Source organism: Salvelinus namaycush, chromosome 1 (genome assembly GCF_016432855.1).
Source record: "Salvelinus namaycush isolate Seneca chromosome 1, SaNama_1.0, whole genome shotgun sequence".
Taxonomy (NCBI): Eukaryota; Metazoa; Chordata; class Actinopteri; order Salmoniformes; family Salmonidae; genus Salvelinus; species Salvelinus namaycush.
The window spans coordinates 29531497-29558477 of record NC_052307.1 but is presented as its reverse complement, the minus strand read 5'-3'; the positions used below and the strand labels follow the sequence as shown (position 1 = coordinate 29558477).

The 26981-nt window shown below is 46.3% G+C and overlaps 3 protein-coding genes across 3 annotated transcripts; 1 reads left to right on the top strand and 2 right to left on the bottom strand.

The window, feature by feature from the left end:
- Window positions 1–467: 467 nt before the first annotated feature.
- Window positions 468–15356, bottom strand: LOC120029000 (THO complex subunit 5 homolog). The gene is made up of 20 exons (XM_038974321.1): window positions 15262–15356; window positions 10748–10862; window positions 10393–10536; window positions 10177–10290; window positions 6890–6987; window positions 6623–6769; window positions 6414–6528; window positions 6003–6135; window positions 5672–5749; window positions 5459–5505; window positions 4422–4521; window positions 3361–3469; window positions 3183–3284; window positions 2961–3057; window positions 2747–2858; window positions 1842–1945; window positions 1520–1607; window positions 1256–1371; window positions 914–1104; window positions 468–836 (listed from the first exon to the last, which is right to left on the bottom strand). Exons 2-20 carry the CDS (start codon window positions 10838–10840, stop codon window positions 773–775), a joined length of 2052 nt encoding a protein of 683 aa, XP_038830249.1. The 5' UTR covers window positions 10841–10862; window positions 15262–15356; the 3' UTR covers window positions 468–772.
- A 698-nt stretch (window positions 15357–16054) lies between these two features.
- Window positions 16055–23755, bottom strand: tfip11 (tuftelin interacting protein 11). Its single transcript, XM_038974105.1, has 15 exons — window positions 23706–23755; window positions 23049–23267; window positions 22732–22903; window positions 22386–22554; window positions 22133–22260; window positions 19230–19391; window positions 18914–19105; window positions 18602–18781; window positions 18339–18473; window positions 18097–18203; window positions 17802–17970; window positions 17337–17580; window positions 16966–17108; window positions 16646–16811; window positions 16055–16547 (listed from the first exon to the last, which is right to left on the bottom strand). Exons 2-15 carry the CDS (start codon window positions 23255–23257, stop codon window positions 16198–16200), a joined length of 2526 nt encoding a protein of 841 aa, XP_038830033.1. The 5' UTR covers window positions 23258–23267; window positions 23706–23755; the 3' UTR covers window positions 16055–16197.
- Window positions 23532–25987, top strand: srrd (SRR1 domain containing). The gene is made up of 7 exons (XM_038974216.1): window positions 23532–24181; window positions 24337–24377; window positions 24532–24743; window positions 25015–25113; window positions 25203–25354; window positions 25431–25476; window positions 25600–25987. The coding sequence occupies exons 1-7, from the start codon at window positions 24033–24035 to the stop codon at window positions 25852–25854; spliced, it is 954 nt and encodes a 317-aa protein (XP_038830144.1). The 5' UTR covers window positions 23532–24032; the 3' UTR covers window positions 25855–25987.
- The last annotated feature ends 994 nt before the right edge of the window (window positions 25988–26981 follow it).

Genomic DNA, 26981 nt, shown 5'->3' with positions numbered 1-26981 from the left:
ATCACCATGGCATAAGGAGCCCCAAAAAACACCGTGGCTACATCCTAACAGCGGAATGCTTGTCCTGCAGGGGAGAGGGCTACTGGCGTTCTGTGATGCTGCACCAATGTCCGTTTAAATCCAGAGCAGTGATCCAGTCCACCAGTAGTCCTGTTATCAGCTCTTACTACACTAACTACAGGATAGAGAACGCATTTTTAGGTGTGTGTGTGTGATAATGTATTCTCTGTATTTCCAGAACAAGTGGGCATGAGTCAGCTTAGAGAAGTGCTGAGCCAAGATAATAAAAGCCATAAAATAATGTGATCCGATGCAGAGGAAAGAAAACAAGAGGGAGAGGGAAGGCAGGGAGAGATAATGAAATATGCAATAGCTAAAAGAGGCGGAAGAAAGGAGAGGTAATTCATGATAGAATACAGCTGAACATAAATCATAGCAGCAAATAACAAAAAATACAGAGAACTTGCTGATTCAAACAAAATCACTAGCTTTTTATTGTCCAACCAACACACAGAATGTGTGAAACTAAAACAGACAAAACTACAGTGTATTAAAAAAGAGAGGGGGATATGAGGGCAGGGACGTGGCAGAAGGTACAGTTCAGGGATGACTGAAGAAGCCCTGAGGTGGGCTATGAAATCAGGTGTAAGATATAAGAGGTGAAGGGATAGGGGTTAAGGGGGAGGTCAGCGGTGACTGAAGAAGCCCTGAGGTGGGCTATGAAATCAGGTGTAAGATATAAGAGGTGAAGGGATAGCGGTTAAGGCGGAGGTCAGCGGTGACTGAAGAAGCCCTGGGGGTGGTTGTACTTGAACGGCTTCAGACGGTTCGGACCCCTGAAACACAGAGAGAAACACGCTGTCAGAAATACTGAGGAGTGTGTGTGTGTGTACGCGCGTGCGTGTGTGTGTACCTTACGGTGCGTAGACACATCTTCTCTCTGAGAAACTCCCGTGGTCCCTCCACGCTGTCATCCTGTCCGTCGGTCTCCAGGTATACGTCCAGACAGACACACAGACGAGCCACCTGATTGGTTAGCAGCTGGTGCCCTGGACGGGGCCCCTGGAGCTCTGACTTAAACACATTCACCTCACTCTCCATGGCCTGGGGGAGCGGTTACACATGTCAGTCACAGCCGGTGTGCATGACTAACCAGTGACATCAAAGGACATAATAGAATATAGAGATCCTCCCCTGGGTTAGAGTCTCATATTCAGTGTGTGATGTGTGTGTGTGTGTGTGTGTTTACACTCACTCTAAGGTTGTCATCTGTACGTCCGCTGCACTCGCCCTTCCAGCTGAGTGAAAGAGCAAACAGAGGAGAGATTTCTGGATAGCGGGGGTTCAACACCACTGCAGCCTGAAGACGAGCTGAGGGGGGAAAGAGAAATAGCTTATGGTTCCAGACTTTTCTAAGGAATCTTATGGTCCAAACAAAGCAAAGAGAGAGGCCTCCATTTCTTCAGGAATGTCTTCATATATTAAGTAGTGAATCATCACTTTGGGCCCTGATCTTTACCTGTTCCTCTCTCCACCACAGCCATGAAGAACAGGTCAGTTTCCCGAGCCAGACCTGCGTCTGACACATGCTGCGTGAACGACAGATTCTAGAGAGATAGAACACACAAAGAAAAGTAAGCCACCAGTATACGTTTTACTTAATTAAACCGCCTTGTTTTATACAATGCTTTTTATAGCAACACCATTTTCACCGCAGCTCCAATGAGAGCCAGAAGTTATAGTGAGTGCGAGGTTGAGTTGTAGTCAAGTTTGTGCGCTTCCTGTGTACTCCTCGATTGCGTAGCGAGATGAAACAAAACGTGAGGTTGTGCGTGTCTTACTGTGTACTCCTGATGTGACATGGTTGTCCAGCGAGCCAGGCGGGAGAGAACCTTAGCAGGGAACAGGTGCTGGCACTCCGTGGACACTGGAACTATACTGTGCTCTGAAACCAGACAAACAATACCAACAACATGCAGGAGTTATTTTGTGTGTGTGTAGCCAGAGATGAGAAATGTGAGTAGAACTGTTTATGCCGGGCCAGACGTGTGTGTCCCTAGTGAGGAAAACTGTTTGTGCAGGGCCAGACGTGTGTGTACCTAGTGAGGAGAACTGTTTGTGCAGGGCCAGATGTGTGTGTACCTAGTGAGGAGAACCGTTTGTGCAAGGCCAGATGTGTGTGTACCTAGTGAGGAGAACTGTTTGTGCAAGGCCAGATGTGTGTGTACCTAGTGAGGAGAACCGTTTGTGCAAGGCCAGATGTGTGTGTACCTAGTGAGGAGAACTGTTTGTGCAGGGCCAGATGTGTGTGTACCTAGTGAGGAGAACTGTTTGTGCAGGGCCAGATGTGTGTGTACCTAGTGAGGAGAACTGTTTGTCCAGGGCCAGATGTGTGTGTACCTAGTGAGGAGAACTGTTTGTGCAGGGCCAGATGTGTGTGTACCTAGTGAGGAGAACTGTTTGTGCAAGGCCAGATGTGTGTGTACCTAGTGAGGAGAACTGTTTGTGCAAGGCCAGATGTGTGTGTACCTAGTGAGGAAAACCGTTTGTGCAAGGCCAGATGTGTGTGTACCTAGTGAGGAGAACTGTTTGTGCAGGGCCAGATGTGTGTGTACCTAGTGAGGAGAACTGTTTGTGCAGGGCCAGATGTGTGTGTGTACCTAGTGCGGAGAACTGTTTGTGCAGGGCCAGATGTGCGTGTACCTAGTGAGGAGAACTGTTTGTGCAAGGCCAGATGTGTGTGTACCTAGTGAGGAGAACTGTTTGTGCAGGGCCAGGCGTGACTGGACTCGTCCTCTCAGCAGCTTCATGGTGCTCTCCATGTGACTGGCACTAAGAGAACTGCCTGCACGCAAACCCTGAAAAACACACACACATAGCAGGTATAGACACACACAGAAAGCACACCCCATAGCAGGAGCCATTTTACTATACACAACGGCAGGGCCACCCACACACACCTCTGGGGCATCACTGGGGAACTGCAGTCCTCCTAGACTCTGCACCCACAGGTAGGGATGACCCAACTCTGCCACATAGTCTCCAAACGAACTAATCCTGCAAGAAAACACAACATAATCAGCCAAACTGATCCTACAATCATCAAACAATATCTGTATTGATACTGAAGCAACTGTACAAGGTGTGTATACGGGTGTCCGGCGTTAGGGAAGCATCCATACCCCACTTTATCAAACTGGTAACGGTTAGCGGGGTTGGGTGTCTCGCGGCCCTGGTCATTGGCATACAGGCAGTTGAGCAGCGTGTCGGAATTTAACAGCTCCCTGAGAGAGAGAACACAATTGTTACAGCACAGGTCGCACACTCCAAACTCCACAAACACGGGTCGCTGACACGTACCCTGCGCTGATGGCTCCAGTGAGGTCTGTGGCGGTGGAGACTTTGGCCTTGACAGTCATGATGTTCAGGTTCATCAGGTAGTAGTTGAACAGATGCAGCACGCTGCCGTCTAGAGACACAGAGAGAGGAGGTTCACTGGGTGTGTCTGTGAGCATGATGCCATCTACTACATATATATATATATATATTCTATTCGGCAAACAGGGAGATGGGACGCGTGTCTATGTGAGCGTGACGCCATCTATGTACCGTGGACTGTAAATTGCCTCTCTGCCAAAAGGTTCCACCTGCAACAGTCATCTCAGTGTAAATTGACACTTAATTATATAGTACAATGTATAGTATGATGTCATGGTGTCACTGCCCCAGTCTGCCACGTAGTGCTACTGTGTAGGTAGGTTTATAGGACAGGTTGAGCCAAGGAGAGGGACTGTTTATACCCTGCTGACAGGGGGAGAAGACGAGGGGCGGAAGATAGGAAATGGGGATGAGAAGAGGGAGGGGGGGTGGAGAAGGAGGAGGATGTTCAGCATTGCAGGCATAACTTCATCCATCCACTGATAGGCGGGCGCGGACAGTGCGTGTAGGTGGAGCTGGCAGCAGTGTCGGGCTGCAGCAATGTAGGGCTGCAGCAGTCACACCTTATTCTCAACATATTTTCATCAGCCTCCTCTTGCTCTCTCCGTTGTCCTCTAAACCACGGGCAGTTTTTGGCTGTTCGCTGCATTAAAAGCAGTGTGTGCGTGTGTGTGTCAGTCTCTCAGGGTGTCATTGGGTTCTGTCTGACTGCAGAGGCAGGAGAGGAGAGGTGACCTTGTGTAACCTCTGTAGTGATGTCATTGCCCATTGGACAAGAACAGTTTATTTACTGTCATCTAAGCTCCAAAACATCATCGAAATAGGACAAATACAAGAACCCACCTATTTATCATCATATACACTGTCCACAGAATCCTCATCAGCACGATTAATATCAGTTCCTAACAGTCCTATCATATAGCGCTGAATGAGCCTCTCTACTGTCCCAGGGAGACTGAGAAGCAGGAACAGTATGTGTGTACCTTTGCATTTGAGGTCCAGGCAAAGGGAGAGAGGGTGTCTCTTCAGCATCTCACGTCTCTTATCATCCAGCTGACCACCTGTAGTAGGTCGCCTCCTCTTCTACAGACAGACATACAAATGGGGGAGTACTACCATTAGTATTTTATCATGCCATCATGTTCTACTGCTCATTATAAACTGGGTGGTTCGAGCCCTGAATGCTGATTGGTTGACAGCTGTGGTATATCAGACCGTACATCACAGGTATGACCCCAGAAAATATTTGTACTGCTCTAATTACGTTGGTAACCAGTTTATAATAGCAATAAGGCACCTCAGGGGTTTGTGGTATATGGCCAATATAAGAACAGCCCTTAGCCGTGGTATATTGGCCATATACCACATCCCCTCATGCATTATTGCTTAATTAATCAGATGTACGGATGTCTGGCCCTGGTCTAAAGTAGTGCACTATATAGGGAATAGGGTGCTCTTTGGGACACAATCTATAAACCTAACAGATCTATCATTGCAGCCAGCTATAGGAGGACAGAGTTAACCTTGGCTTGCCCTTCACCTCAGAATTATTTCAGAGAGAAAGACTAGATGAAGGGAGGGAGGGTCAGCTGAAGTGTAGTGACAGAGCAGCAGTAATGTGACCAGGCAAATCACAGACGGACAGTTGTCTTCAGCAAAAATATGAATAAATAAATAAATTATAAAAAAAGCTTGGCTGTATGTGTCGGAGTGTGTAAGGTGTGTGTGAGGGAGTGTGTGTGTGAGGAGTAGAGTATGACTGCCAACTGTGGGTGGGCTTGGGTTACAGTGACCCATCTTATCCATGCTTCCCAGAACCCACCACATGGCACCTGTCAGGAAGCGATCAATAGACCTCCTTTCCCTGTCTGCTATAACATTGTGTGTGTGTGTGTCAGCAGAGGTTGTTGGGACAATGTGTGTAGAGGAGAGGTGAACTCTGTGACACCGATGTGTGTGTGTATGTGTGTACAGAATGGTATTAGAAGGGCCTCTAGTGGCAGCATGGTGTGGGACAGACCGTCTTCTCCTGCTCCTCCTCTGCATCAGAATCACCAGAATCATCATCTAGAGAGGAGAGACAAATCAGAACACACACACTTCAATGCCCACACTATTCTCTAATTCACCACTGCCCCGTCAAAAAATACACACAGAGCGTTCTGTATTTAATCACTGCCCTGTCGAACACACAGTAGTCATTAACAGGCAGCCAGGCATGCTGCAGTCTTACCCTGGGAGTCCTCTGGAGGTTTAGACAGAGCTTTGGCCTCGTCCACATCTCCACTGATGGACACACTCAGGCTCTTATCTGAAACACACACAAATACAAACATGAAAACCACATGTCCTCGGACTTCTGTTCACAAGAAAGTAAAGAAGCTAACGAAGATCCGTTTTGGATTGATACGTCGTCAATAAAGCGGTGAACTGGGAGCATAAACAGTGTGCGGGCCTTCCTGTTCTTTACAAGCATCCTTTACTAGCCCAGCGCCTAAAGTTTAAGGAGGGTGCGTATGATCAAACTTTTCACAAAATGTAAGTAAACATACAAAAACACTCACCGCAGGCCTGTCCGTAAGCGCTGGCCTGTACCAGGAGGACGTAGAGAGAGGGGGGAAGGTGGCGGGCGATCTCTGTCTGTCTCTGGGTCTGTTCAAACGGCATTGACAGGTACTCCTGAACCGGGAGGGATGCCTGAGGAGTGAGACATGTTTAGGTTTCAGGCCTGGTAGGTCACATTCTGGGTACAAGGCCATTTCAGAAGGCCCTGCCTGCAGTGTGTGTTATCATGCACAAGTCCAGCCATCCATACCAGTCAGAAACCTGGACTTGTAAAAGCTCTGTGGGACTGGTGTTGTTCTGTCAATTGAATGCTGCTATGGCTTCCAGGGATATTTAAGTTCACTTTGCTTCATTGTACCTGTGTAACCGCATTGCGTCCAGGTTCTAGGGGGTGTGAGAGAGTGTGTTACCTGCATGATAGCGTTGAGTCCAGGCTGTAGAGAACTCAGGTGTTCCTTCTTCACCTCAATGCCTTTCTGGATCTTCTCCTTACTGGACAGAGACTCCTTGTACTGCTCAGCCAGCCTACACACACACAAAGTGCCCAAAGAAAAGTGGGAGTTAATTTACTGCTTAGGCAACCTACAGAGGAAAAACAGTGTCTCAGTGTATGTGGCACCTCTTCCTCTGCTCCAGTTCCCAGTCCAACCTGGCCAGTGTGAGTTGGTGGGGGTCATCCTTAGTGAGGGAGGTGCGGGAGATCTCAGGGGGGGCCTCCTGGTAGAACTCATCTACACTCACCAGATCTATCTCCTCATGTTTAGACCTGGACACACACAAAATCAACAACTTAGAAAAGCGCAATACTCTTGAAGCTTCTCATTCCTGGACTTAGCCCTACAAACTTGGAGCAAATGTGAATTGGATCCCCTCCAGTGGTACTGACTTGAACTCCAGACACTTGCTGATCTCCTTCTGCAGGTGCATGACCTCATAGAGCAGGTTCTGGAGCTGCAGGTGCAACACATCTACTCTCTGCTTGCCCTGGAGGGAGAGAGGGGAGGAAGGGGTGTTAGATGCTTTCTGTGGGTGTGTAGAGGGTTTTTGAAAACGTTACGTGTGAAAGTGTATATACAGTGAGGTCTAAAAGTATTTGGACAGTGACAAATGTTCTGCTGTTTTGGCTCTTACTCCAGCACATGACTATGAGGTTAAAGTGTTGACTGTCAGCTTTAATTTGAGGGTACTGTCATCCATATCTGGGGAACCGTTTAGAAATTACTAGAGGTCGACCGATTCTGATTTTTCAATGCCGATACCGATTATTGGAGGACCAAAAAAAGCCGATACCGATTAATCGGACGATTTTTTAAATGAATTTGTAATAATGACAATTACAACAATACTGAATGAACACTTGTTAAAACTTAATATAATACATCAATAAAATCAATTTACCCTCAAATAAATAATGAAACATGTTCAATTTGGTTTAAATAATGCAAAAACAAAGTGTTGGAGAAGAAAGTAAAAGTGCAATATGTGCCATGTAAAAAAGCTAACGTTTAAGTTCCTTGCTCAGAACATGAGAACATATGAAAGCTGGTGGTTCCTTTTAACATGAGTCTTCAATATTCCCAGGTAAGAAGTTTTAGGTTGTAGTTATTATAGGACTATTTCTCTCTATACCATTTGTATTTCATATACCTTTGACTATTGGATGTTCTTATAGGCACTTTCGTATTGCCAGTGTAACAGTATAGCTTCCGTCCCTCTCCTCGCCCCTACCTGGGCTCGAACCAGGAACACATCGACAACAGCCACCCTCTGAGCATCGTTACCCACCGCTCCACAAAAGTCGCGGCCCTTGCTGAGCAAGGGGAACAACTACTCCAAGTCTCAGAGCGAGCGCGCACCCCGCTAACTAGCTAGCCATTTCACATCGGTTACACCAGCCTAATCTCGGGAGTTGATGGGCTTGAAGTCATAAACAGCTCAATGCTTGAAGCACAGCGAAGAGCTGCTGGCAAACGCACTAAAGTGCTGTTTGAATGAATGCTTATGAGCCTGCTGCTGCCTACCATCGCTCAGTCAGACTGCTCTATCAAATCATAGACTTAATTATAACATAATAACACACAGAAATACGAGCCTTAGGTCATTAAAATGGTCGAACCTGGAAACTATCATTTCGAAAACAAAACGTTTATTCTTTCAGTGAAATACGGAACCGTTCCGTATTTTATCTAACGGATGGCATCCCGAAGTCTAAATATTGCTGTTACATTGTACAACCTTCAATGTTATGTCATAATTATGTACAATTCTGGCAAATTAATTACAGTCTTTGTTAGGAATAAATGGACTTCACACAGTTCGCAACGAGCCAGGCGGCCCAAACTGCTGCATATACCCTGACTGCTTTCACGGAACGCAAGAGAAGTGACACAATTTCCCTAGTTATAAGAAATTCATGTTAGCAGGCAATATTAACTAAATATGCAGGTTTAAAAATATATACTTGTGTATTGATTTTAAAGAAAGGCATTGATGTTTATGTTTAGTGCAACGACAGTGCTAAATCATCACCCGTTTGGCGAAGTAGCCTGTGATTTGATGAGAAATGAACAGGCACCGCATCGATTATATGCAACGCAGGACATGCTAGATAAACTAGTAATATCATCAACCATGTGTAGTTAACTAGTGATTATGTGAAGATTGATTGTTTTTATAAGATAAGTTTAATGCTAGCGAGCAACTTACCTTGGCTTCTTGCTGCCCTCGCGTAACAAGTAGGAGCGCAATGTAAGGCAGGTGGTTAGAGCGTTGGACAAGTAACCGAAAGGTTGCAAGATCGAATACCCGAGCTGACAAGGTTAAAAAATCTGCCGTTCTGCCCCTGAACAAGGCAGTTAACCCACTGAAAATAAGAATTGGTTCTTAACTGACTTGCCTAGTTAAATGAAAGATAAAATTAAAAAAATTGGAAAGGCAAATACCGGTCTATATAAGGTCCCACAGTTGACAGTGCATGTCAGAGAAAAAACCAAGCCATGCGGTCAAAGGAATTGTCTGTAGAGCTTCGAGACAGGATTGTATTGAGGCACAGATCTGGGGAAGGGTACCAAAACGCTGAAGCGCGTAGCACTTAAAAACGGTCTGTCCTCTGTTACAACACTCACTATCGAGATCCAAACTGCCTCTGGAAGCAACATCAGCACAAGAACTGTTTGTCTGGAGCTTCATGAAACGGGTTTCCATGGCCGAGCAGCCACACACAAGTCTAATATCACCATGCGCAATGCCAAGCGTCGGCTGGAATGGTGTAAAGCTCGCCGCAATTGGACTCTGGAGCAGTGGAAATAAGTTATTTGGCAGTTGGACGGAAGAATATGGGTTTGGCGGATTCTAGGAGAACGCTACCTGCCCGAATGCATAGTGACAACTGTAAAGTTTGGTGGAGGAGGAATAATGGTCAGGGGCTGTTTTTCATGGTTTGGGCTAGGCCTCTTAGTTCCAGTGAAGGGAAATCTTTACGCTACAGCATAGACGATTCTGTGTTTCCAACTTTGTGGCAACAGTTTGGGGAAGTCCCTTTCCTGTTCCAGCATGACAATGCCCTTGTGCACAAAGCAAGGTCCATACGAAATGGTTTGTCGAAATCAGTGTGGAAGAACTTGAATGGCCTGCACAGAGCCCTGACCTCGACCTCATCGAACACCTTTGGGAGGAATTTGAACGCCGACTGCGAGCCAGGCCTAATTACCCAACACCAGTGCCCTACCTCACTACGGCTCGTGGCTGAATGGAAGCAAGTCCCAGCAGCAATGTTCCAACATCTAGTGGAAAGCCTTTCCAGAAGAGTGGAGGCTGTTATAACAGCAAACGGGGGGCTCAACTCTATATTAATGCCCATGATTTTGGAATGAGATATTCGACGAGCAGGTGTTCACACACTTTTGGCCATGTCGTGTATCTGTATAGTTGAAAATGTGATGGTAAAACACATTGAACTTTAGATTTTTAAGTGAAAAAGTACATTGTGTTCAATAAGTCATCATGCACTGATTTTTACCCGCAACAAGTCCATTTGGTGTCAACCCACTCCTGATTGGAAAATAAGCGTATTTTCTTTATGTGGATTCTACAATATTCGCATGAAAATTTGTCGCCAACTGGATGGAAACCTTGCTATTGTCCAAATACTTTTGGACCTCACTGTATATGTACCTCATGTGTCTGGTCTCTCCCCCTCTTCAGTCTCATGTGAGCCAGGCGGTTGAGTTTCTTCAGGCTCATAAAGTGGATACAGCTCTGCATCCTCTTCTCCTCTACCTCAGCACACTGGAGGGAAGGGCAGACATCATGTGGGTCAGAGCAATTCGCTTAAAAGACAGAGTAGCGTCTGATTGTATAGGACACTCATTTTCTGACAGTGTGTCTCACCCCATCCTTGGCACCGTTGGCTTTCAGCTCCTGGATGTCGTTCATCAGTTTTGCCAGAGCTTCACAGGTCAGTTTATACTGCTGGTAGTCCTCTTCAGGGTCCCTGCCATCCAGCTCCACCTCCTCACTGTACACACGTATGTCCTGAAAACACACACAGTCAATTTCAGTAACGCTCCCTCCCCTCCTCTCTCTATACTCCTCTGCCTCCCCTCGTCCTACAGTTCTCAACTTGCGCCCGCCCACCCGTATCTGCTGTCCACTCCTTTGCTCACCTAGTTTTGAAAACCCAGACAACAGCACCATTGGTATATTGTGGAAGGTAACCCGTCTGTCTAGAGAGACTAGTGCTCACCTGGTCCCCCTCTCCGCGGCCGCATTTCCCCTCCGGTGTTCCCGTCTCGCTGCGGAGCACTTTCGACTTGCGCTTCTTCAGGGCATCAGACATGGCTTGTGAACGTCAGAGGACACTAAATACAGAAAACTGATTTATATAGAAAGCTAGCTAGATACGCTAGGCACGACAGAGATATTGGAGAAAGGAGGAGATAGGAATCCCAGTGGCCAATGAACGGAGAAACGTATAACGCCCCACCCAGCAGACTGTCAACCAATCACGTTCATTGTCATGCTGCGTAACGCAGTTGCTAAGATAATCGTCACACAATCCATTTAAACGTACGAGATAGTCGAGAAACATGCATATTCTCCTCGAAAGTACATGTCATATAGCTTTGAAATCGTGACATTACAGAGAATTAATTATCTCTAAACTCAGAAAATATTTGTAATGTTGAGCTTCTAGTTCACGTAATTCATGCTCATGTTGGGTTTTTGTGCTTGCACCCAATTGACTCCCATTCACTCCTTGAAGGAGTGCTTTCTTTGCAGGATTGTACCCAGAATGCACTGCACAGCCCATTGACAATGTACGGGCAACGTACATAATGGGGATTAATTCAAATCCAATGGAGATTCCTATCTCATAAGTACTGCATCTCTGGCCCATAGAGATAGAGCACTTGCCTTTATATCTGTGCCATTGTAGTGTCTGTACAACCTATAGAAATCCCCACCCAGTTGACAACGGAAGCATGGTGGAAACCCTCAATGGCAATAGTGGTGCGGAGAACAGAAGACATTTTACCATTGGCGTTCGTGTCAATTAACACGTAACATTCCTGGATTACTCACATGAATAAAGTCAGATTTACAGTGCATTCGGAAAGTATTCAGACCCCTTTTTTACACATTGTTACAGCCCTATTCTAAAAATGATTAAATGTATGTTTTTTCTCAATACCCCATAATGACAAAGTGAAAACAGGTTTTTAGAAATTTCTGCAAATGTCAACAAAAAATTACTAAAATATCTTATTTACATAAGCATTTAGAGCCTTTGCTATGAGACTCGAAATTGAGCTCAGGTGCATCCTGTTTCCATTGATCATCCGTGAGATGTTTCTACGAGTTGATTGGAGTCCACCTTTGTTAAATTCAGTTGATTGGACATGATTTAGAAAGGCACACACCTGTCCATATAAGGTCCAACAGTTGACAGTGCATGTCAGAGCAAAAACCAAGCCAGGAGGTTGAAGGAATTGTCAATAGAGCTCCGAGACAGGATTGTCTCAAGGCACAGATCTGGGGAAGGGTACAAAAACATTTCTACAGCATTGAAGGTCCCCAAGAACACAGTGGCCTTCATCATTCTTAAGATTGGAACCACCAAGGCTTTTCCAAGAGCTGGCCGTCCGGCCAAACTGAGCAATCGGGGGAGAAGGGCCTTGGTCTGGGAGAAGCCTCCAGTATTTATGCTGCAGTAGTTTGTGTCGGGGGGCTAGGGTCAGTCTGTTATATCTGGAGTACTTCTCCTGTCTTATCCACTGTCCTGTATGAATTTAAGTATGCTCTCTCTAAATCTCTTTCTTTCTCTCTCTTGGGAGGACCTGAGCCCTAGGACCATGCCTCAGGACTACCTGGCATGATGACTCCTTGCTGTCCCCAGTCCACCTGGTCGAGCTGCTGCTCCAGTTTCAACTGTTCTGCCTGCAGCTATGGAACCCTGACCTGTTCACCGGACATGCTACCTGTCCCAGACCTGCTGTTTTCAACTCTCTAGAGACAGCAGGAGCGGTAGAGATACTCTTAATGATCGGCTATGAAAAGCCAACTGACATTTACTCCTGAGGTGCTGACTTGTTGCACCCTCGACAACTACTGTGATTATTATTATTTGACCATGCTGGTCATTTATGAACATTTGAACATCTTGGCCATGTTCTGTTATAATCTCCACCCAGCACAGCCAGAAGAGGACTGGCCACCCCTCATAGCCTGGTTCCTCTCTAGGTTTCTTCCTAGGTTTTGGCCTTTCTAGGGAGTTTTTCCTAGCCACCGTGCTTCTACACCTGCATTGCTTGCTGTTTGGGGTTTTAGGCTTGGTTTCTGTACAGCACTTTGAGATATCAGCTGATGTAAGAAGGGCTATATAAATAAACTTGGTCAGGAAGGTGACCAAGAACCTGATGGTCACTCAGAGAGCTCCAGAGTTCCTCTGTGGAGATGGGAGAACCTTCCAGAAGGACAACCATCTCTGCAGCACTCCACCAATCAGGCCTTTATGGTAGAGTGGCCAGATGGAAGCCACTCCTCAGTAAAAGGCAAATGACAGCCCGCTTGGAATGTGCCAAAAGCACATAAAAGACTCTCGGACAATGAGAAAAAAGATTCTCTGGTCTGATGAAACCAATACTGAACACTTTGGACTGAATGTCAAGCGTCACTTTTGGAGGAAACCTGGCACAATCCCTACGATGAAGCATGGTGGTGGCGGCAGGGACTGGGAGACTAGTCAGGATCGAGGGAAGGATGATTGACGCAAAGTCCTGAGATACTTGATGAAAACCTGCTCCAGAGTGCCCAGGACCTCAGACCGGGGCGAAGGCTCAACTTCCAACAAGACAATGACCCTAAGTACACAGCCAAGACAACGTAGGAGTGGCTTCGGAACAAGTCTCTGAAATGTCCTTGAGTGGCCCAGCCAGAGCTCGATCTAACATATCTGGAAAAACCAAAAAATAGTTGTGCAGTGACGCTCCCCATCCAACCTGACAGAGCTTGAGAGGATCTGCAGAGAAGAAATGGGAGAAACTCCTGAAATACAGGTGTGCCAAGCTTGTAGCGTCATATCCAGGAAGACTTGAAGCTGTAATCGCTGCCAAATGTGCTTCAAAGTACTGAGTAAAGGGTCTGAATACTTGTACAGTTGAAGTCGGATGTTTACCTACACCTTAGACAAATACATTTAAACTCAGTTTTTCACAATTCCTGACATTTAATCCAAGTAAAAATTCCCTGTCTTAGGTCAGTTAGGATCCCTACTTTCTTTTAATAATGTGATATGTCAGAATAATAGTAGAGAGAATGATTTATTTCAGCTCTTATTTCTTTCATCACATTCCCAGTGGGTCAGAAGTTTACAGACACTCAATTGGTATTTGGTAGCATTGCCTTTAAATTGTTTAACTTGGGTCAAACGTTTTGGGTAGCCTTCCACAAGCTTCCCACAATAAGTTGGGTGAATTTTGGCCCATTCCTCCTGACAGAGCTGGTGTAACTGAGTCAGGTTTGTAGGCCTCCTTGCTCGCACACGCTTTTTCAGTTCTGCCCACAAATTTCCTATGGGATTGGGGTCAGAGCTTTGTGATGGCCACTCCAATACCTTGACTTTGTTGTCCTTAAGCCATTTTGCCACAACTTTAGAAGTATGCTTGGGGTCATTGCCCATTTGGAAGACCCATTTGCGACCAAGCTTTAACTTCCTGACTGATGTCTTGAGATGTTGCTTCAATATATCCACACAATTTTCTTTCCTCACGAAGCCATTTATTTCTATTTACCAGTCCCTCCTGCAGCAAAGCACCCCCACAACATGATGCTGCCACCCCCATGCTTCACGTTTGGGATGGTGTTTTTCGGCTTGCAAGCTTCCCCTTTTTTCCTCCAAACATAACGATGGTCATTATGGCCAAACAGTTCTATTTTTGTTTCATCCGACCAGAGGACATTTCTCCAAAAGTACGATCTTTGTCCCCATGTGCAGTTGCAAACCGTAGACTGGCTCTTTTATGGTGGGTTTGGAGCAGTGGTTTCTTCCTTGCTGAGTGGCCTTTCAGGTTATGTCGATATAGGACTAATTTTACTGTGGATATACAGTGGGGAGAATAAGTATTTGATACACTGCCGATTTTGCAGGTTTTCCTACTTACAAAGCATGTAGAGGTCTGTAATTTTTTATCATAAGTACACTTCAACTGTGAGAGACGGAATATAAAACAAAAATATAGAAAATCACATTGTATGATTTTTAAGTAATTAATTTGCATTAATGCTGTGATTCTGATGCATTCAAATTTATAGCACCTGAAGCATGCGCCGTGCACGTGTTTACATGCTTCTGCGCATGCTTCAGATGATAACTCTGAACGCACTTGCACCCATCGCTTTGAAAGTTGATGTAATTACAAATCTGTGGATAGTCTTACATTCCTACCGCCAAAAGGGCCAACCGCATGGTCGGACAACAGGTAAAGTGAAGGCTTTGTAGAGGTCATTAGGAATCTTTCCTGATTCAAACGCTCAATGCTGCCGACGTAGAATTCAATATCGGGTTTCCAGGCAATATGTGACTATGTCCATGCCAAAATGAGTTATCCACGATGAGTCCTCTATATCTATGATCTGGCCAAAATGGCAAATATTTTTTATAACGATGGTGTTGCTAGCTAGCTAAAGTTAGTAAATGTACAAGCTAGCTATCAAAGTAGTAATAACAAATATTGCAGGCACCATACACAATATACTCACCAAAACGATATAAAATACGGAAAACTAAATCAACATTCATTTGTCCATTAAGCTCGTAGTTTCCAGTTCAAACGCAAAGCACTATGGGTAACAGTCTTCTTCGTTGGTCACGGCAGCAGGTACATTAGTGAGGCATACCGCCATCTAGGGTACTGGAGTCCCGCGCCTCAGGAAGTTCATTGTCTTTAATAATTAACCTTTATTTAACTAGGCAAGTCCATTAAAAACAAATTATTTACAATAACGGCCTGCCCCAGCCGACACTGGGCCAATTGTGCGCTGCCCTATGGGACTCTCAATTATGTCCGGTTGTGACACAGCCTGGAATTGAACCAGGGTCTGTAGGGACACCTCTAGCACTGAGATGCAGGTGTCTTACACCGCTTTGCCACTCGGGAGTTCTCTTCTCACTAGAAGTTGTGCAACAGTGGTAGGTAGGCAAACATACATAAGGGCTCCCGAGTTGTGCAGCGGTCTAAGGCACTGCATCTCAGTGCTAGCGTCGTCACTACAGACACCCTGGTTCAAATCCAGGCTGTATCACAACCAGCTGTGATTGGGAGTCCTATAGGGCGGCGCTCAATTGGCACAGTGTCATCCGGGTTAGGCCATCATTGTAAACAAGAATTTGTTATTAACTAACTTACCTAGTTAAATAAAGGTTAAAAAAATGGGTTTCAGTCAGCCAAAATGTCTATTTTGGTTATCGTGATTTTACAGCCAAGTAATTTAAACTCCTACGAGAAATACTCTTGGCTTGCAGCGGTGAGTCTACAACAAAAAATAACTTATGTAGAAAGTCAAATCATTTATTCATGGTTCCAATTACATATTTCAGTGATCACCAGCTGAATATCAAACTTATTACAAACAAATGACAAGCGTGCTGCCTCTACACAGCATTCACCTTATCTCCATCTCTATGTACTCCCTCTATCACTTGGCCATATCTATGAGACTCTGTAGGGACGTAGGGACCCAGGTCTTCTCTCCCTGTACGAAGACCACTCCTCTGTCTATGTAGATGACGATACGTCCAAAGGTGTACAGCTGTTTGCCCTCGTGGCGTTTGGCAACCAGCGGCATGAAGACAATGTTGTTCTCCTCAGCCTTGGTCTGGATCAGGTCTTTGAAGTTGGTGGGCAGGCTGGCACCGATGCCTCGCTGCGCCACGCTCTCAGCATCCCGGCGCTCCTGCAGAGCCTCGTACTGGAAGTCTTTACGACGCTCTGTGTGTGTGAGGTATGCTATGTTCTCACGGGCACCAGGCTGCATGTACCCCCCACCTGCAGAAAGAGAAGGGTGCGTGTGTATCATATTAACCTATGCCAAAGGTCGTGATCAATTCATGTTGTTTGGAACTGTGTGTGTGTCTAATACGAACCAAGGCCAGAGGAGACAGCGCGGTTCATGATGTCCAGAGCTTCGTTGAACTTGTCCTTAACGAGTGGCTGAGCCAGAACAGCATCACTGAATATGGACTTCCAGCCCAGGTACCACTTTGTAATCTCCTCATAGTTAGGACTGTTACTGAGCCACGAACACAGCACCTACACAAACAGACAAACACACAAATCAATTATCTCTGCATAGTTCTGAACATTTACAGACTATTTAGGTCTAAAAAAACAGCACAGGTAAACACATCAGGAGTAAGTCAATTGTCATTAAGCACAACCTCTGTGCTCTCACACACATACATACCTGTAGCCACTTGGAGAAGAAGTGTTTGTCCAGCAGTGATACGAGGCTGGAGGGAGACAGCATGCCCTCCCAGTCCAACACCCAATTGAACGGCTCCATCTGCTGCTGGTGAGGATTTATTACCAGCTCCCCCAGACACAGAGCTATAGGGAAGGAGAGTAGGAAGTAAGAAACTACTGTTCTACTATCCAGTAATATTTGTCTGCGTCCACATTTTGGCACCCCATGTCCTTTATAGTGCACTACTTATGACCAGAGTTTGTCAAAAGTAGTGCACTATCTTGGGAAGAGGGTGACATTTGGGACGCACACAGCGTAGTGTCATTCAGCTGGCTTCAGGGGCCACTGACGGTAAGTGTGTGTATGTTTACCTAGTTTAGGGATTATGTTTTTGACCATGAAGGCCTCCCAGGCACCGGGCGTGAACACGTCTCTCCATGGTTGGAGGATGAGGCGGGCGGAGCCGTCACTCGGGTGCCAGCGCTGCAGCGCATTGGCCAGTTTACTGCGGATGGGCGGGTAGAGAGGCTCCAGCCGTGATTGGAGCAGAGGCAGCCAGGGGTGGAGCCAGGAGTGGATGGGCACTGTGTCGGTCAGGGGGTTCCAGCTATCCACCTATGAAAGAGAAGGGGTGGGGTTAGTGGGGGTAGTATGAGTGCATTCATGATGTTTATGATTCTGGGTAGAAAAAAGTGACGCTTTGAGCTACCCCACCAAGACCAAACTACTTTACAGTTGTGAAATGTTTCTTCCTTTCTTAACAGAAAGCTTGGCACCACATCACGAGACTTCATCTTTGTATCACTGGTATAGCGCTGATGCGTGTGTGATTCTACCTCTCTCTGCAGCCTGGGGAAGAGGAGTTGTTCCAGGAGGTGGTTTAGTATCCAGAGGGGCAGCAGAGGGGCCCAGACCTCCACACAGTCCACCATGGGTCCTACCATACGAGGCTGCCACCCCGACACACACACTCGCAGCACAGGGATCCACACCTCCCACAGCAGCCTGTACACACACACACACACACGTTATATTCACTCGCATAAGGCTTGACATTCTGGTATTTTTCCCACTTGCCCACTGTGCACACACAGACACACACCTCTGAGGTGTGAAGTGGTATTGATTTACCTGTGGTAGGGGTCCATGTGTGCTTCAGGGGCGTTGGCGTGGTGAAGCTGATCAGACTCCAGGATGGCTCGCCACTGACCCACCTCCTCCAGACCATATGAACTGTCCTACAGACAAACAGCACAAACAGCAGGACTCCAGCAGGAGTGGAGGGAACTAGGAGTACATGCAAGTGTTTTCATGCACTTGGTGGTGCTTCCACAACTAAAAGGTGGAGCACGCAAGGGAGTGTGTGTGTGTACCTTGAGAGGATCCCATGTGCGTAGTTTCTCTCTGAGTAGTGGATGTACTACAGCTGCAGCCAGATCTCCCAAACCTAAAGTCTTGTACTCCTCATAGAACTCACTCTGTAGAGTCTCAAAAACGCCAGCACACTCCTAGAGAGAGAAAGACGGAGTAAAATACAATAAAGAAAAGTTTGTACCACAAGGTTCAATACTGGGACCACTGTTATTCTCCATCTTCAACAATGACCTGTCCTGAGAGAGCACAAACATGTGTGTACCTGCAGGCTGGGTCCTACCCCAGGTGCAGTCTCCCCGCTCTGAAAGCGATCCACCAGCTGCAGTACTGCCTCTAGCCTCTGGATGGCATCCCGTTCCGTCCCGATCCTCGTCTGCAGACCGGAGCTCTCGTGGCTTAGAGTCACCACCACATCACGCTCATGCTGCAGACGCCGTGAGGACTACAGACAGACAGGGGAATATATTGTGAGTTTATATGAGTTTCTGAACTCTCTGGAAATAGTGTTATAGTAATTGGTGAGATGTGTTGTCTCAGAAGCAGAAAGTTGTGTATCCTAGGGGTTAGGGGCTACCTGTAGTATGTCTTGTTCAGTCAGGTCGATCAGTAGTTGCAGGTTGTGTTCCAGCTCTGGCAGGGCAAAGCCAGACGTCTTCTGCTCACGTGTGGCCACGCTCAGTGGAGCCTCCTCTGGTACACTGAGTTTGTTAGTCATCTGACTGTAACTGTAATACACCTTCTGTTCCCTGCCTGTCATATCTATCACCTAGAGAGAGGGGGAGCATTTTTTTCTTCTTAAATTATAAAATTCAAGCGTTTAAATCAGTTTCTGGATACTTAAATGTGTAACTGTGTGTGTGTGTGTGTGTGTGCGCGCAAGTGTCCCCCACCTTGACCTGAGCCAGTTCTCCAGCGGGTGTCTGTGTGGTCCGTCCAGCTAGCTTGCCTTTAGCCTTCAGCTCCTCTACAGTCCTGTAGGAATACTTTGGTTTCTTCTTCCCTCCACCACCTGCAGGGTCCCTACGCCACTGACCTAGCTCCCTCTGGAACTCCTAGAAAAAGGGGGATAAAGGTATGTTAAATCAAATTGTATTAGTCACATGCGCCGAATATCCCTTACAGTGAAATGCTTACTTACGAGCCCCTAACCAACGATGCAGTACAAATAAGAATAAGAAATTAAAGTAATTAAAGAGCAGCAGTAAAATAACAATAGCGAGACTATATAGAGGGGGGTACCGGTACAGAGTTAATGTGTGGGGGCACCGGTTAGTCGATGTACATGTAGGTAGAGTTATTGAAGTGACTATACAGAGTAGCAGCATTGTAAAATTGGGGGGGGGGGGCAATGCAAATAGTCTGGGTAGCCATTTATTAGATGTTCAGGAGTCTTATGGCTTGGGGTAGAAGCTGTTTAGAAGCCTCTTGGACCTAGACTTCGCGCTCCAGTTCCACTTGCCATGCGGTAGCAGAGAGAACAGTCTATGACTAGGGTGGCTGGAGTCTTTGACAATTTTTAGGGCCTTCCTCTGACACCGCCTGGTATAGAGGTCCTGGATGGCAGGAAGCTTTGCCCCAGTGATGTACTGGGCCGTACGCACTACCCTCTGTAGTGCCTTGCGGTCGGAGGCTGAGCAGTTGCCATACCAGGCAGTGATGCAACCCGTCAGGATGCTCTCGATGGTGCAGCTGTAGAACCTTTTGAGGATCTGAGGACCCATGCCAAATTTGTTCAGTCTCCTGAGGAGGAATAGGTTTTGTCGTGCCCTCTTCACAACTGTCTGTGTGTGCTTGGACCATGTTAGTTTGTTGGTGATGTAGACACCAAGGAACTTGAAGCTCTCAACCTGCTCCACTACAGCCCCGTCAATGAGAATGGGGGCGTGCTCAGTCCTCCTTTTCCTGTAGTCCACAATCATCTCCTTTGTCTTGATCACGTTGAGGGAGAGGTTTTGTCCTGGTACGACACGGCCAGGTCTCTGACCTCCTCCCCATAGGCTGTCTCGTCGTTGTCGGTGATCAGGCCTACCACTGTGGTGTCATCAGCAAACTTAATGGTGTTGGAGTCGTGCCTGGCCATGCAGTCATGAGTGAACAGGGAGTACAGGAGGGGCCCCTGTGTTGAGGATCAGTGCGGCGGATGTGTTGTTACCTACCCTTACCACCTGGGGGCGGCCCGTCAGGCAGTCCAGGATCCAGTTGCAGAGGGAGGTATTTAGTCCCAGGGTCCTTAGCTTATTGATGAGCTTTGAGGGCACTATGGTGTTGAATACTGAGCTGTAGTCAATGAATAGCATTCTCACATAGGTGTCCTATGTGGTGCTTTTGTCCAGGTGGGAAAGGGCAGTGTGGAGTGCAATGGAGATTGCATCATCTGTGGATCTGTTAGGGCGTTATGCAAACTGGAGTGGGTCTAGGGTTTATGGGATAATGGTGTTGATGTGAGCCATGACCAGCCTTTCAAAGCACTTCATGACTCCAGACATGAGTGCTACGGGTCGGTAGTCAATTAGGCAGGTTACCTTAGTGTTCACGGGCACAGGGACTATGGTGGTCTGCTTACAACATGTTGGTATTACAGAGTCAGACAGGGAGAGGTTGAAAATGTCAGTGAAGACATGCCAGTTGGTCAGCGCATGCTTGCAGTACATGTCCTGGTAATCCGTCTGGCCCTGCGGCCTTGTGAATGTTGACCTGTTTAAAGGTCTTACTCACATCGGGTGCGGAGAGCGTGATCACACAGTCTTCCCGGAACAGCTGGTGCTCTCATGCATGTTTCAGTGTTATTTGCCTAGAAACGAGCATAGAAGTAGTTTAGCTCGTCTAGTAGGCTCCTGTCACTGGGCAGCTCTCGGCTGTGCTTCCCTTTCTAGTCTGTAATGGTTTGCAAGCCCTGCCACATCCGACGAGCGTCAGAGCCGGTGTAGTACGATTCGATCTAAGTCCTGTATTGACGCTTTGCCTGTTTGATGGTTCGGAAGGGATAGTGGGATTTCTTATAAGCTTCCGGGTTAGAGTCCCGCTCCTTGAAAGCGGCAGTCACTGTGGGGACGACGTCCTCGATGCACTTATTGATAAAGCAAGTGATTGATGTGGTGTACTCCTCAATGTCATCGGAAGAATCCCGGAACATGTTCCAGTCTGTGCTAGCAAAATAGTCCTGTAGCTTAACATCTGCGTCATCTGACCACTTCTTTTTTTGATCGAGTCACTGTTGCTTCCTGCTTACATTTTTGCTTGTAAGCAGGAGGATAGAATTATGGTCAGATTTGCCAAATGGAGGGCGAGGGAGAGCTTTGTATGCATCTCTGTGTGTGGGATAAAGGTGGTCCAGAGTTTTTTCCCTCTGGTTGCACATTTAACATGCTGATAGAAATTTGGTAAGACCGATTTAAGTTTCCCTGCATTAAAGTCCCCGGCCACTAGGAGCACCGCCTCTGGGTGAGCGTTTTCCTGTTTGCTTGTGGCGGAATACAGCTCATTGAGTGCGGTCTTAGTGCCAGCCTCAGTCTGTGGTGGTATGTAAACAGCTACGAAAAATACAGATGAACACACTATCTACCTAGAGTTGTCTATAGCTTATCATGAGATACTCTACCTCAGGCGAGCAAAGGCATACATCATTAAACCAGGTACAGATGTTGTGCTCACAAATCTAAAAGGACCGAATAGGAGACCGGAATATAGTGGAAAGGTCATCACTGCATTGTTTATACCTAACCAGTCCCTTTCAGATCTGTGCGCAGACTACAGAAGTGGTTGAGGATGGGGAGAAACAGAAAGAGAGAGCTACCTTCTCCTCCTCCTCCTCGGAGTCAACCACAGGGAAGTCCTGTAGTGACTGTTTGGTTCTCTCGTTGCCGTAGGCGCCCACCGCCCCCTTTCCCTTCCGAAGCTTCGCCTCGATGGGGTTCAAAATACCTTAGGAGAGAAGGTTCAGAGGTCAGACCTGAGGAGAGAGGCAGCATTCGACAGAGGACATTTGAACCTTAACAGAAGAATTAGCAGAATTCCCCTCTTTCTCATGCTCTCTCTCTCATACCCACCCTGGGCGTTCTTCCCCAGTCCTTTCCCTGGTACATAGCCCATCTTCTGGAGGAGTTTCTGGCCAATCCCCTTGGTGTGTTTCTCCCAAGTGCCCAAGTCTCCTCCAGCTCGGATACCGGCCGCAAACCCCGTCCTCTGGGACTGGCTATTGCCACGGAAATTACCGCCCTGGAGAAATCAGACAGAAGAGGTTAAGACAGAGTTAACCATGCAAGTACGACAAAAATCAACCCTCCTAATAATTCTGTCTATTGGTCATTAATACGTGAGTCTGTGTTGAACCTTTGATTCACAGAACCTAATGCTCCTTCAAGGTCCCATAAAACACACACCACACACACCTACCGTCTGCAGTTTCTTAGGTGCAGTGTCGCGGGGTGGGGGTTGGGCAGGAGGAGTGTTGTCATTGTCAGAGTCATCTGACCCTCCACCTATCTGCTGCTGTTGCTTCTCCTCTGCTGCAGACTTGCGCAGCCCAGCACTCACAAAACTCACAGGGGCAGAGTAGTCCTTAGACCTGGGATTAAGAGTAGACACAAACCCAATGAAGACCATGAGATTGTGACATCCATCTCTGCCACCGTCTCCTCTTTCTGAATGTGTGTGTAGTTTAGTCATCAGCATTTTATCAGGTGGAGAGTGTACAGGAACCAGCCTCCTACCTCTTCCCTCCGAAGCTGGGTCTCTCATCGTCGGAGTCTCCCCTCTCTGCCCAGATGCCATAGACAGCCTCTTCTTTGGTCTGTCTGTGTCTGCGGCGCTCCGGGTTAAACTCATTGGCCAGGTCCCATTCGGTCACCTCAAACTTCTCTACCTCCACCCCCTCATCCTCCTCCTCTCCCTGCCGTCCGTACAGGTGGGACATAGACATGGCTGGGTCTCTGAGAAGAAAACAGTTATTCAAGCCTTCATCGTTAAGGAATAGTTAACAGAAATTACCCAGTCACTTCCTCATATGGATGATTAAAACGTAGGTTGCGCATACACTATACATTCTATGGACTACACGTTTTAGAAAGTAGTAACGTTAACGTTTGATATTTATTGTCTGGACTTGCTTGCTTTATGGCATAGGCTTTATGGCGAAACAACTGAAGTGATATGACCCTGTTAGCATGCAGAATATACAAGTTGACATTGATAAAGCTGATTTAGATCTATATACTGTTAGCTAGTTATATATTAATTCTAGCTACCAAACTAGCTAAGTTAGTCTAACGTCGTCATGGGACATCAGGTTTCCTGCTCTGGCTATGCGTTGTTGGAGGGACCAGCTCGATTTACATGTCTAGGAAAGTAAATTGAACTTAATTACTTACCTGAACTGCTCAGTTGTTGCAACTATCGATGAACGCAAAAATATATGGACAATGTGTACCGCTATCTAGCTAGCATTGTAACGAAGACGAAACCCCAAGTACTTCCCCTTGACAAATATTACACCGGAAGCAAAATGGGTTTGCGTGCGTAACTTTCAAAACAGTCCCCCTTGTGTTGCCAGAAATACTAGCTACTAACTTTTGTTTTATTAATTCTCCCTACGATAACACAATTAGTGACAGTATTATTATCATAAATTCATGAGTCTAATACCTGTGTTGGTTAGGTGAGCTGTTGTGTGGATGTAGATAAGCGAACTATTCCAGATGCCGAACAGCGGTGAGGAGTGGCAGGTGGCCCGGCGACGGAAGGGAGCAGGCCGCAGAGGGAAGATTCCTCACACGGCCTGTCATGAACCTGGACACGCCGACGCTGTGGACACAGACAGGACCAAACAAAGGATCACAGAAACCATGTAAGAAGAACAAAGCTATTAAAATCAAGGATTATCCTGACTGTTCCCATATGTCATTCAATGTACTGTATTGTACAAAGGTGGACAGTAGGCCTATCTAATCACAGCAGTTGACACAAAAATATAACTATGTTGCTTTATTTCTCCCATTGTAGGGCTGAACTGAGGTGTGCAGACTTCTGGTTTGAGTGGAGAGGTGCGTAACAGAACTCGAATGGATAATCTTGTTCCGTATCCGGTCCCAGTTGGCCAGTCCCATAACTTCCAGCCTCTACCAATAGCGACACACTAAACCTGAAAGAATTGGATAAGTGTAAACACTATGGTAATAGAGTTCCTTCCTTTCTCAGATCGACTGACGGCTGTGGGTAAGGCAGACTCCCCAGAGGTTGGAGGGGACCCAGCAGCAGGCTCTGACCCAGGACCTGAGGGTAGGGACCGGGCCCGGGAGGCCCCTAGCGGCCCACTGGAGTGTGTGTGTTATGGTCTGGGCTCCTTCTCTTCCTGTGTGACAGCTCGTTACCAACTAGCTATGCTGCTATTGATTCTGGAGTCACTACAGGTACTCGCTCTCTCTCTCAAGACCTAAGACACGGCCTAAAGACACGGCTTCACTGTATTCCTCCTGTCCCACTCTAGATTCCCATGAAGAAGTGCAGTGTGTAATGGAAAAGGGGGATACCTAGTCAGTTGTACAACTGAATGCATTCAACTGAAATGTGTCTTCCACATTTTACCCAACCCCTCTGAATCAGAGAGGTGTGGAGGGCTGCCTTAATCGACCCTATATTCCGTACTATACTGTATGTAATGTATACTGTATTCCTGTCTAGATCCCTATGGAGCAGTGCAGTGTGTACGACCCTGTGTTTTCCTCAGGGGAGATGGAGGTACTGAGACAGCTTGGCCTCACCGTGCTGACTGAGAACGAGGTGTGTGTAGAAGAAATACAGAACACAATTTTTGTCTCTGGAGATGGACTAATGAAGTACTATTGTATTCATGTGTGTGATGTCATCAGGAGGGAAAGCGAGCAGTGTCGAGGCCAACTCTTTTCTACCTGATGCATTGTGGGAAGGCTCTGTACAACAACCTGCTGTGGAAGAACTGGAGTAGAGATGCACTGCCTCTACTGACTATCATAGGAAACAGCTTTGCAGGCATACAGGACAGGTGTGTGTGTAGGTGTGTGTGTGTATGTGTGTGTGTGTATGTGTGTGTGATCCTCTAACGATTGTCTTTTCTTCAGGATGATTCAGAGAGAACTCAAGAGAGACTACAGCTACATAGCACACGTATCCTTTGAAACTAAGTACAGTGTCATTAGAAAATAGATATACAATAGAAATGCAGTATAGCTACATATAGCTACACTGTCTATGGAGGTATTTGACCCTTAACCCCCCTGTGTGTGTCAGGCTGTGTGTGTGTGTGAGGAGTGGCCCCTTCCATGCCCGTCCCGACTCCTGGACATCTTCAATGACACTGCCCTCATCACCTTCAAGCCCAGCAGCCTCTGCAACCTCCCACAATCCACCTGGGGGGAAGCACCAGAGCCCCAATACCAACACTGCCCCGATCTGGAGATCATACAGAGGCCCACAGAGATGAGAGAGGTGGAGGATGAAGGAATCATTGTGGTCTCTGTGGTTCCCAGTGAAATGAGAGAATAACAAGGATTTTTTTTGCCCTTGTAATCCTTTGGTGGGACATTTTCTTTTTGGGGTAAATTTATTTTCAGGGTGGAAAAACGCGTTAAGTTTAAACTTAAACTAAAACTAGATATAAAGTATGTAGAAAAGTCAATGAACATATATTTTTTTTTAATAATATAATCTTTGAGAACTAACAATCACCAAAATAAAAGCTAGACAGGGAGAATTGAAAATTCCAAAAACAATGAATTTAGCAGTATTCCTTTTGTTATTATGTTTGAACAAAAGAACACAGCATTATCCATGGTGAAATGCATAGAATTGCAGGAAACTAGCTTTAAAACTGCAACATTTTCTCTCAGCTCCATGGCAGAATATATAGAATTGCAGGAAATGTCTTACTTTTCGATACAGCACCAAGATAGGGTCCTCTAAAATGTAGCCACGCCGACGGTCATCTGTGCTCACTACTACGGCAAACCACGCCCACCCCTAAGCCCCTTTTTGATCCAGGAAAAACCCTGGATAGGATGGTGGATACTGGACGTAAGCCAAGTCTGATTCACTTCCACAGTCGGAAAATCTGGCAGAAGTGTGTGAGTGCTGTGGACCTGTGTGTGTTTGTTGATCTGTGGAATGTATGTATGTTATCAAATTTGGAGGAAGAATAAACAAAAAAGAACAATTACCAGACTGCCTCTTTTTCCCAATGTTTTTATTATTTTGGTTCAGTTGTGTAAGTGTAAACATTCAGTTTTATGCTGTTATAACAGTTGATTTATCTGTAACTAAATTAGACAACAGCAGTAAGAAAAACACTGGTTTGTTTAACAGTCAAGAGTAAAATGTTTAATATTGAAAAAAAGCAACACAAAGTGTAGCCCTCTCCCAGTATCAGTAAAGAAACCACCAGGTCAAGGACAATGGTACACTTCTATATTCTCTTTCTGCTTTTGTTTTTCATCTCATCCTCCACAGCTCTCTGCTCTAAAGATTCTGATCCAGCTGAATCAACAGCACCGTTAATAAGTTACCGCCTTGTTGGCAGCTGCCTGTCTGTCCTATGACTCCTCTCTATGGTCATTTGCTCTTTTTTATTTTATTTTTTATTTTTCCTTTATTTAAGTAGGCAAGTCAGTTAAGAA

Coding starts and splice junctions, on each gene's coding strand:
- LOC120029000 (XM_038974321.1), bottom strand. CDS start 10,840: ATGTCTGATGCCCTGAAGAAGCGCAAGTCGAAAGTGCTCCGCAGCGAG. Junction 5,750..6,002: donor CGCTTACGGACAGGCCTGCG/GTGAGTGTTTTT, acceptor TGTGTGTTTCAG/ATAAGAGCCTGAGTGTGTCC. Junction 2,859..2,960: donor TCCCCAGTGATGCCCCAGAG/GTGTGTGTGGGT, acceptor TGTGTTTTTCAG/GGTTTGCGTGCAGGCAGTTC.
- srrd (XM_038974216.1), top strand. CDS start 24,033: ATGCCGAACAGCGGTGAGGAGTGGCAGGTGGCCCGGCGACGGAAGGGA. Junction 25,355..25,430: donor TTTGCAGGCATACAGGACAG/GTGTGTGTGTAG, acceptor TCTTTTCTTCAG/GATGATTCAGAGAGAACTCA. Junction 25,477..25,599: donor ACTACAGCTACATAGCACAC/GTATCCTTTGAA, acceptor TGTGTGTGTCAG/GCTGTGTGTGTGTGTGAGGA.
- tfip11 (XM_038974105.1), bottom strand. CDS start 23,257: ATGTCTATGTCCCACCTGTACGGACGGCAGGGAGAGGAGGAGGATGAG. Junction 17,581..17,801: donor TCCCCAGGCTGCAGAGAGAG/GTAGAATCACAC, acceptor TCTCTTTCATAG/GTGGATAGCTGGAACCCCCT. Junction 17,109..17,336: donor AAACATAATCCCTAAACTAG/GTAAACATACAC, acceptor CCTTCCCTATAG/CTCTGTGTCTGGGGGAGCTG.